General features: G+C 37.2%; 2 protein-coding genes across 2 annotated transcripts; both read left to right on the top strand.

The window, feature by feature from the left end:
• Positions 1 to 6,112: 6,112 nt before the first annotated feature.
• On the top strand, positions 6,113 to 7,488 carry LOC134659119 (uncharacterized). The gene has a single exon (XM_063514730.1). It carries the CDS (start codon positions 6,134 to 6,136, stop codon positions 7,283 to 7,285), a length of 1,152 nt encoding a protein of 383 aa, XP_063370800.1. The 5' UTR covers positions 6,113 to 6,133; the 3' UTR covers positions 7,286 to 7,488.
• Positions 7,489 to 9,934: 2,446 nt separating this feature from the next.
• On the top strand, positions 9,935 to 11,093 carry LOC134659120 (uncharacterized). Its single transcript, XM_063514731.1, has one exon. The coding sequence runs from the start codon at positions 10,118 to 10,120 to the stop codon at positions 11,072 to 11,074; it is 957 nt and encodes a 318-aa protein (XP_063370801.1). The 5' UTR covers positions 9,935 to 10,117; the 3' UTR covers positions 11,075 to 11,093.
• The last annotated feature ends 476 nt before the right edge of the window (positions 11,094 to 11,569 follow it).

Below are 11,569 nucleotides of genomic sequence, written 5' to 3' on the forward strand. Positions count from 1 at the left end.
ACTTAAAAGATATCAGAACTGTAGTCTGAATATAGCACTAAAATTGTATAAGAAGGTAATTAAATTCAGTAGTTTATTGATATAATTTCTACCACAATGGTATCTTTTTAACATTGGCAACATGTGCGAGTGAGACACAGGGCTCGGGTTTTTCTATCTCAAGTGGACCATTTTCTCTAGTCTGGTACGAACAACTTTCTGTCTCGGTGATAAGGTTCAAATTAGTATGGCAAAAAAAGTGACAACTCGCTCCAGTTTAAAAAATATAACTTCATGGTCAAAGTTGACTTGACTGACAGCTCAATTTCGATCTCCTTGCTATTTTTGAGCTACACAAGCGCTTTCTAAAATATCCTTAATAAATAGCTTAATCAACGTATAAGATATGTTTTATTTCTAGCAAAATATATTTTCTATGTGTTACAGAATGGTTCAATAACTGAGCAATGATTAGCTGTGTGTAGGTGCTGTGCAAAGTGTAACTATCACGATGTTTCAAAACATCAACAACCATTGTTTAATGGAGGGTAGTGAGTGATTACTATAGTCATGGAGCAAGCAGAGGTAACCTCCGAGCAGGCAGCATGCTCTCGCGAGCAGACGAGAGCGGGCGAGCAAGCAAAGAGCGCTGTCGAGCCGATGGAATGCTCGAAGCCTACTGGACAGACGGAGTCGACCCGCGTGTCAGATCAGGGCTCTTATGAGCAGGTGGTGCTGTCTTCTGGGTCGGAGGAGCGGTCGCCTGAACCGACAATATGCGAGAAACCGGCGCAGGATGAAGTAAGTTAAAGAAACATTGATGCAATATAACACAAAGCTTTCTGTGAATGTTTTTTAATTATAAATAGATAAATATGGAACATTTTAACACATTTCATATTTTGTATTCTACGTTGTGTTGATATGTATTGGTATCACAGGTCGATAAATGAGAACTTCCAATGACCGTTCAAAAATGCCACAATAATTCCAGTCTCTGATTATCATACACTGGGGTTTTTAGTGCAGGATTGATTTTGTGTATTCAGGACCGTCTTAAACTATGCTGGGGCCCCTGGGCACATAAGAATTTGGGGCCCTTTTGGAAAGTAAAGAAAGCTAATTAAACTAACATTTTTCTACTATGATCTTCTATTTATTAATTATGGGTAATCAAATATACTGTTATTGTCTGTCCTGTCTGCCCCTGAGGACGGGGGCCCTGGGCACGGGCCCTGTGTGCCCTTATGGTAAAGATGGTACTGTGTGTAATTATAACTTTTGTTTGTTGTAAAGTAATTACCAAACTATGAATTAAAAATAGCTAGTAATAGTTCCAAATGTGCTTAGAAATGTAGAAATAGTATCAGTTTTTACAGGTTTTACCTATTTTATGGCTAGTGTAAAACATTTCTGCACCTGGGGTATGATTATTACAACAATCACAATTATTGGAATGTAGGTATAAGTAATATAGTATATTATTGTAGTACATATTATAAGGAGAGGCATGCAATATGACTCTCCTCCGTATTAGGTTAGGAATGTATCCATATACAGAGAGTCATGTAAGATGACACTCTATATAAGGAATGGAATTTAGGTCAAGCTACTGGACACCATCCACGTGTAAGTCTTCCCACCTAAATTCCCTAGTTTATATATATACTAGTTTTAATGAATGAATGACAGTATTTACTCGACAGTCCTGTGTTTCACTTCTGTTTGTTTTGTTTGTTGTCAGGAGTTTTCGGAGCCCTGGCTGAACCACTTTGTGGAGCAGCTGGGCCGCGTGCCGTCTCTGTGGCGCCCCGGGATGCACTACACAGGAGTAATCAAGGAGAAGGTACCAGTAACGGAAATAATGTTGAAATGTTCAAGAAAAACTTTTTCCCACTTCTTCCTGTAAATTTTCTTCAGCAACTGTATGATGTGTTGGATAATAATAGTATATTACATATTTAGGGCAGGGCTGACAATTACATGTCATCTGAGGCTTTTTTATTTATCCTTCTGTTCGAACGAACGTTTGAATGTTTTTGCACAGACGGCGCGCGGGTTCGGGTACATCCGCCTGATGTCGGGGCTGGAGCCCGAGGCCGAGGGAGACAAGAAGACGCGCATCGCGCGCGCGCAGGCGCTCTGCAAGAGGTTCTTCACAGCGCTGAAGAAAGAGGTACCGTCACATCATGCTAGCTCTGTTACACCGCTCGGCTGTTGTGTTGCGGACATTCGAGAGGGACACGAATTAATGGACAGTGCAATGTCATTGATAATTATTTTGGAGCACTGTAGTTTTGAAGTTGAATTGTAGTTCTGCGAGAAGAGAAGAAACAGCACTCAGGAACGCGCCAGCCAGGATACCTTCGAAGTCCGCTTGCCGTACCTCCAATACCACCATTACCGGGTCAGTATGTTAATAAGAACACATATTTATTGTTAATATGTTAAGGCATATGTTGCCTGTAGTAGTGTAGAGATGAGTGAGTAAGTATCCACGGCGGGGGCGGTATTTATACGATCGCGCCCCACCATAGGCACTTAGGCCACGCCTACTCAAGACGTGGGTGTTATATGCAGAGTCAGTTTTCCTTTATTTAACCAATAAGTTTACGCCATCTGATTACATATGATTGGGGAATGGGTAAAATATATTTATTAGGAACATGATTGACTTAAAACTAGGCATATAACACAAGTAATATTATTAATAACACAATATAAGTTAAAAATACACATGAAAGTAAAGGGTAAATAAAACATAATAAAAACGCTTAAAACTAACATGCTTGATTTTAATGAGCTATACACGACAATCATTAATAATTATGTTAATGTCCTTAAATTAAAACTTAAGCGAAATAAAAATAAGAATAATGCGATCACTTGGAGAAGAGCTGTACTTAATGCAAATTGTTTTGATTGTTGCAAGTTTTTTTTTCAACCGCAAGGTTAGAAATTAGGAAATTTAAAAAAACGCGTTTTAAGTTTCCTATCGCAGTTCTTATGCTTATCGCAGTTACGAAAAGCGGCCTTCGACGCCCTCGTGTTGAACCCGCTGGCGAGTCCCGACGCGGCCCTCCGCAGCTGTCCGGTCTGGGCGCGCCGGGCCGACTCCTTCCTCAACCGGATGCCCCTCGTGGTCGCCCAACTCAACGCTCAGCGAGGGGCCAGAATCAATAAGATGGTGAGTCCGAGTGACGGAGTCCTCCGCAGTCGTTTGATCTAGGCGCGCCGGGCCGACTCCTTCCTCAACCGGATGCCCCTCGTGGTCGCTCAACTCAACGCTCAGCGAGGGGCCAAAATCAATAAGATGGTGAGTCCGAGTGACGGAGTGCTCCGCAGTCGTTTGATCTAGGCGCGCCGGGCCGACTCCTTCCTCAACCGGATGCCCCTTGTGGTCGCCCAACTCAACGCTCAGCAAGGGGCCAAAATCAATAAGATGGTGAGTCCAAGTGACGGAATCCTCCGCAGTCGTTTGATGTAGGCGCGCCGGGCCGACTCCTTCCTGAACCGGATGCCCCTTGTGGTCGCAACTCAACGCTCAGCGGGACGACAAAGGCGGTGATCTCGTGCTCTTTTCAAACGCTTTATAATGCGGCGATCGGGTAGTTCGCGGGATGTATATATACGACTCGGATGAAATATTCGGCTACCATCGAGGCACCTAATCCGGCGGAGGGGCCGGAGCCGAGACGGGAGCCGACGCTAGGTATCGGTCGATTCCCGCACGTCTCCTCTCATCTCCAACTCCGTGGAAAGGAGGCGACCGGACCGCAATCAGTGAAATCTCACAATTAGGGCATGCAGTACCGGTCCCGGTACCAAGAATTTCATTTCCCGGTTCTGGGTATAGCCGGAACCGGGATTCGCGGTTCTTCCCGGTTCTCTAGGCATCTTATGATTATTTTTAAGAAATTGTTTGTGTTAGCGTTAATGATTTATTTTCATATAAAGAATTGCATAAATATTCATAAATGACTTATTTTACAAAAAAAAACACTTTATTATAGGCGGGTCAGCACAGTTCATAATGTATGAGAGCTCTACATGAATTCTCACACTAGAGATTTTTTGAGATGTGATAACCTATGTTGCAAATACTATATTTAAAAAAAAATCTCCACAAAATATGTCACATGGTTTTAATAAATCCAAACTATTATTAAAATAGAAAAAATATATCAAAACATGAATCCGACACTCGAGATTTTTTAATATGCAGTTCTCAAACATATACTCATTATGTATTTATATTTTCTCCCAGCTTGACACCAAAACCAGCTCCCAATAATTTTCTTTATTAAAAATATTTTTTTATATAAAAATAACAACTATGTGTACATAACAATTACATGTTAATTAAGCTCTGTATATTTACTATATCCTACAAAAAAATCTCTCACGTAAATTAATCCATTTAATTACTATTAACCATTTTTGTTTTGAAAATGTTTTCGTTGCTTCGAGAAAATGGACAGTGGGTTTGTTTTTCACTTTCTCAAATCTCTTTCTCATGTTAGTGTAACAACAAAAAATCTCCCACGTATATGTAATATTGTATGGAATAAAACCATTATTAAATCATCCAAGCTATTTAAATTACCCTAAATGGCGGGTACTGATTCACTGTAGAGAACGTTTTATCGACTTCCATATCTCCGTCTCACTTCAATGTTCGCGGCAGACGATTGTTCCGCTTCAACAGCCGAGAGTTCGCGATCCGGTCGACCGTTAATTCTCCCATGACTATCTTACCCAGTTTCATCGGTATGCGTTGCGCGCTTACTTAACACACCTCAGGCCAAGCTCCTATAAAACGCGCAATGCATGCATGCATTGCGGTATCTCCTATACGTCACATATGTCAGCTATGAGGCTATGACATGGCTATGACAGACTGTGGCAGTTAGTTCCAAACAAGTATACAGACTTGTCTACCCACCATAAAGTTTAGCGTAAAGAGAATATATCACTCCTTAGTGAAAAACCATACGGTTTGTGCGAAGTTGAGCGTTATGTCAATTCTAATAAAGATGATGGTTTGACTTACGGAAATGAATAATATAATATCATTTTATTTTATATTTCCAATTCCCGTTTCATTTACACCCAATATTAAATCTTTTTCCGTAATAAAATGCGTATATAATTACTGTCATCATCTGTATTTATTTTATTTATTTAACCCCCGTTATTCATAAACGCGCTACAAACCTCAATTAGCTAATAATAGTAATAATCGTTTGTCCTTATCTGTCACTTTAACTTATGTATTTGTAAGTAAGGGATAAACATAATTGAACTAAATCAGGCCCGTAAAGTTTATGAATAAAGTGGTTAATCTTTATTGCACAAAAGAAAAACCTTATAGTACAAGAGGCGGACTTAATGCCATAAGGCATTCTCTACCAGTTAACGATGGCTTGTCCTCCGGCCCATTTGATCGATGACCTCCTTTGATTATTTATTTTTAATGGACGCCAAAATCCAGACAGGAACTTCGATTTTGACATTTACCACAGTAATGCAGTCGGTAGCAATGTCGCGCTTCAAAATTGCTGCAGTCGACTGCATTGCTGTAGAAAACGTGAAAAAGGTCATTCAAAGGGTAATAGGGTTATATACACCGCGGGATTTAATAACCCGAAAGATTTAAACCAACGATTTTAGAGCCTAATTAGAGTATATAAAGTTATATAACACATAGTCCAAAAACCCTTAATTTAAGAGATATTAATTATTTAAAACAAATCACAAGTAAAAAAATCTCAATTCTAACACACCCTTATGCGTGACGTAGCCACCAACTAATTTTACACGCAGACGCACTAACTACATGGTTATTAGCCAGTTTCACTTAATTAAGTTTGATATCCTACAAAAAGGTTTCACTACCGAAATTTTGTTCTGTTCTCAATCACGAGAGTACAAACTATTTACCTTTACGATAACTGGCTGATAGTTTGACGAAAATGACGAAATTGATGTCAATAAAATGAGAAAGGGCGGGAAACCGATAAAACAAGGCGGATTTACTGAAAATATTTCAATTATAGTGTTTAAAGTCCTTTTTTATTGACAAAACCAACATATTTTTCCTTATTAATTATCAATAATTGCTGTTAATTGAATTTGTGATTATATTCATTGAATGAGCCCAGGACGCGGGGGTGCGGGCGGCGGCCCCTCCCCCATGGAAACAGATGCCGCCAAAACTACAACAAAAAGGAGAAATAAAGATGTTTCCGATACAGAAGTCACATCATGTAAGCAAAAAATGACATACATACAAAGTCGTCGCGGTCTCTTCAAAGACCACAACCCCATATATGAAGATTTGACTAAAAGAGAGTACCCCGTACTGCTACAATCTGCTTCTAATGAACTGGCTCATAAAGTCCCCATGGACATCCTCAAAGTTAATGGAATATTAAAAGAGATTACTGGGGTGCAATATGTAAAGGCGGCGGGTAACTTTTTTGTCAAAGTTTATTTCGGATGTGCCAAAGATGCAAATGCATTTTTGCTAAACAAACCAGTACTACAAGCAAATACTTGGAAGGCAACAATCCCATATGACAGCATAGAGTGCCAAGGAATTATTCGTGCTCCTGTGGATCTAAGTGAAGAGACATTGCTCGAGGACTTGAAAGCGAGTTGTATGATTCTTGGTGTAAAGCGCTTTACGAAAAAACAGGACAATGGGCAATACAAACCACTCCCAACTGTCCTGGTTACATTTATGACCTCGTCTAGACCCGACCATGTAATCTACGATCATATCTGGATGCCTGTTCAGGAATACATCAGACCCTTGCTACAGTGCTTCAGGTGTTATAAGTTCGGACATGGCAGCGGAGCTTGTAAAAGCACTCAAGTATGTTCCATTTGTTCGGCGGGACATTTTTACAAGGAATGTACCACACCAGCAGACTTCAAGTGCTCAAACTGTAGTGGACCCCATTCGGCAGTTTCTTATACCTGTCCAGTTAAGGCAGAAAAAAATGCACAAATTAAGAACAAGATAAATGGCAAATTCTCTTATGCAACTGCAGCTGCAGTAGCTGTAGCACCTAATAGCAGTAATAATCTAAATAGTAAGATTCCAAAAACTCCTGCTAAAACACCTCACGGACGTGCTATGATTGCTGACATTATTAATTCTGATATTGTTCTTAATGCAATCACCAAAACAATTTTAGAATTAATGAAGAAAAAAGAAGTCAAAAATTCTTCCTCCGGTCCTATGCCAATATCCTCCCAAATGATTAAAGAGGTGCTTGTAACAAGTTTTACTACTTAAACTATGGACAGGTTGGGTATCAAACAATTAAAAATACTTCATTGGAACTCCAGAAGTCTATTTCCAAAACTGGGTCAACTTGTACATTTTTTGCATGGCTGTGACGAGAGTGTTGACATCATACTATTTAATGAAACTTGGCTGACCCCGAGCAAAATTATTAAATTGCCCGGGTTTACTGTAATTAGAAGAGACTCTAACCATCCGCATGGCGGTGTTGCAATTGCAATTCGTTCCAAATACAAGTTCAATATTGTCAACACTTTATCACAGTACCATTTTCAAAATATATTAATTAATATTAACATTAATAATTTTTCTCTAGATATGTTATGTGTATATGCTCCTCCACCTCCGAATGGTAAGTTTACTATAGATTCATTGAAAGATTCGTGTTCAAAATTTGTAAGTAATAATCGTCTGATAATAGGTGACTTCAACGCACATCACTCATCTTGGAGTTCAAGAGTCAATGATGGAAGGGGTAAAGCTCTTCATGCTTATGTGGAGAATTCTGATTTAATTTGTTTGAATGATGGCACTATTACCACTTTCGCTCCATTTGGCCAACAAGGTAATGTTTTGGATTTGGTATTCGCATCCCGAGCTCTTAGTTCTAGTTGTTCGGTATCTGTTCTTGATGATCTTCTTAGTAGTAATCACTTCCCTTTGCTCATTAGTGTAGTTTTTGACTCGCCCACTCCTACATGTTATTCTAATAACAGTAATAACTTATCTAATCCTCAACAAGATGATAATTCTCTAGCTAAGGTAAATTTTAAAAAGATTGACTGGTGTAAGTTTAACAAGTTATGTGATGATAAATTTGAAGTTTTTCAATTTGTAGAAAACCCTCTAGAAAACTATACAAAGTATTTGAGTATTTTACATGACATATTAATGACATTTGCTAAAAAATGTTACCATCATAAGAATAAATGCTTAAAAGCTACCCAGTGGTGGAATGATGAATGTGACCGTGTAGTGTTACAAGCTAAAATTGCCTTACGATCTTACAAACAATATCCTTCTATGGAAAATTTCATTATATACAAAAAACTAGATGCTTTAAAGAAAAGAACATTATTTGAAATTAAACGCGTGAGTTGGTTGAATCTTTGTTCCTCCTTTAATCGCATGACATCGAGTAAAATAATTTGGGATTATATACGAAGATTTAAACATGCAAAACTTAATTCCGTTTCTTCATCCCCCAATTTCTTTCAAAATCCTGACAATGCGACATTGTTTTTAGACAAAATTGCTTCTGACAATAATCATGTATCAAATAGTGACCTTAATGAGTACTTTGAGAATCGTGGCCGCCCGGAAGCTCAATGGATGGTCAACCCATTTTCTATTAGTGAGTTTTTAGCTGCATTAGAAAATAAAAAAGAAACTGCACCTGGTCCTGATTTAATTTCTTACAAAGTGATTAAAAACTTACCTCTTCATGCTAAGGAAATACTGTGTAAAATATTTAATAATTTGTGGCAGAGTCATTGTATTCCCCCAACGTGGAAAACGCAACATGTCGTTCCGATACTAAAACCTTATAAGGATTCTAATTGTGTTGAGTCATATAGGCCTATTTCCTTAACATCTTGCTTTGCGAAAGTTTTTGAAACCATGTTAAAAAATAGACTAGAGTGGTTTTCTGAAAATAGCAAAGTCATTCCAAGTACTCAATATGGTTTTCGAAAAGGTAAAAGCACAATAGATAACTTAAGTTGTTTAATTGGGGATGTTAAGAACAATTTTCGTTCTAACCAATATACTTTGGCGGTTTTTTTAGACATCAAAGGGGCGTTTGATAACATAGATCACTCATACCTTATTAAAAGTTTGTCTTTATTAGGGTTTCCTGGACATATTTTACGTTGGTTATTCAATTTTCTTAATAATCGATATATAACTCTAAAAGTTAGATCTTCGTTAATAGGTTCTAAAGTTTCTACAAAGGGTACTCCTCAAGGTTCTGTATTATCTCCTCTTATATTCATTCTAAGTTTGGTTTGTTTCATGAAACAAATTCCGGCTTCTGTTAAGCACTTATTTTACGCTGATGATTTGGTGTTATATGTAAATTGTAAAGACATAAAAATTGGTGAATCTATTATGAACAGTTGTCTACGTAATATTCATAACATATTAACAAATTTCCTAAAACTTGAGGTTAATGTTTCCAAATCTTCTGTAATTCTCTTTTCTCAAAATGGCTTACATTCTCCTCAAATTTTATACAATTCTAAAGTTATTCCTGCTCAGTCTTTTGTCAAATACGTTGGCCTATTTCTTGATTATGATCTTTCCTGGAAAACTCATATTGATACAATTTCTAAAAGAGCCGAATTGGGTTTAAACATATTGAAGTCGTTAACTGGAGTAAAATGGGGAGCAGATCCTAAGGTCCTTAAAACGATATATATCGCGACAATTAGAAGTCATTTCGATTATGGTTGTATGTTTTTTGCTGATGCGAATACCCATCTTTTAAGGAAATTAGATATTATCCAAAATAGGGCGCTACGAATTATTACTGGAGCTATGATGTCATCTCCAATTAATTCTTTGGAAATAGAGGCTGGCATTGTTCCTTTATTTGTACGCAGATGTTATATCACTGACAAGTATGGTCTTAAGTTGGTTAGTCGTGATAACGATGTTACTTATAGATATTTAAATAATGTAAATATTCCAAATTATAATTTAATAGCGTTTCCTAATTCTTCTTCCATAAGTGATGTTATAACTTATTTAAACTTTGAATTTCAAGATATAGTCTACTGGTCTAATTTGCTTCCCTGTTTTGAACATGAATACAATGATATTATGCGAGACGTGGTGGTTGAACTGGTCAAATTTGAATCGAAATATGACTTTTTGGAGTTTCTTGATGATAAGACTGATTTTGTTAAATTATATACTGACGGATCTAAAACTAAAGATAGGACCAGTTTTGCATTTTATGACTCTTTTTTGAACATAGGAAAGGTTTTCGAATGTAGTAGTTATTTTTCAGTATTTTCGGCTGAAGTATTAGGCATTATTTACGCTTTAGAATACATTCATGAAAATTATATAAATGAGAATAAGTTTTTAATTCTATCAGATTCCATGAGCGCTTTACAAGCACTTAAAAATAAATGTGTAAGTGGATCTGTAAATTATTTGATTTATAAGTTAAGAAGTTGTTTAAGTTCTTTATTAAATAGAAATATTACTGTTGAATTTTGCTGGGTTCCGGGACATTCAGGAATTTTTGGTAACGAACTTGTAGACAAGCTTGCCAAATCTACGGAAAATATCCAAGTTTGTGATTTAAAAGTACCTCAATCCGATTTAGTAACTTTTGTTAAAGAACTTATGATTAGAAGGTGGAATAACTCGTGGTCTAAATCCAAAGAAGTCAAAGGGAAATGGCTAGCTGAAATAGTCCTGGCACCTAGTACCAAGTCGTGGTTTGAATACCAAAGAAAATATGTAGAAAGGGGATTTATTACAACTATGTGTAGATTGCGCATTGGTCATGGTCGTTTTGCTGCACATCTATTCAGATTAGAGCTAAGTGATTCTGCTGTTTGTGCACATTGTAATTTTAATTTATGTGATCTTGATCATATTTTTTTCCATTGTCCTTCATTTAATTTACAAAGGCTATTGTTTGTTGCTATGTGTATGGATACAGGTTTGCAAGTTCTGCCAAACTCTGTACAGGGCCTTTTGAAATATCAACAATTATATCCTGTAATCTATGAATTTGTTATTCACACTATTGGCAGTCTGTAATTTTTTCATAAATGATTGAAATAACCATAAAATGTATGTCTAATGTAATGTTAAATTTTAGGTATAAGCTGGGCATTGTAATTACTTTACACATAGACTAATGTAATGTAACTTTTAAATTCATATCACATTGTACTGTGTATAAGCTGGAATTGTAATTTGTTTCGTTTTATGTTTGAGCTGATGGCCAAGTTGCCAATGCTCGTAATATTATTAAAAAAAAAAAAAAAAAAATCAATAAAATGACATATTTCATATGTCACACAAGATATGCGCAAGATAACATCTTTAAATTTGATTGACTGTAATAAATAAAATTCATTTAGCGGATATTCACTTTGTGTACGGATTTGGAAACCCGAAGAACTATGTGCTTCCGGCACGACGGACCCACTTCAGCCTAGAAGTTCGTAAATTGGCTAGACGAACAATACCCTGAGAGGTGGATTGGCCGTGGAAGCAACGTCCTAACCTGGCCCGCCCGGTCACCCGACT

This window comes from Cydia amplana, chromosome 24 (genome assembly GCF_948474715.1).
Source record: "Cydia amplana chromosome 24, ilCydAmpl1.1, whole genome shotgun sequence".
Taxonomy (NCBI): Eukaryota; Metazoa; Arthropoda; class Insecta; order Lepidoptera; family Tortricidae; genus Cydia; species Cydia amplana.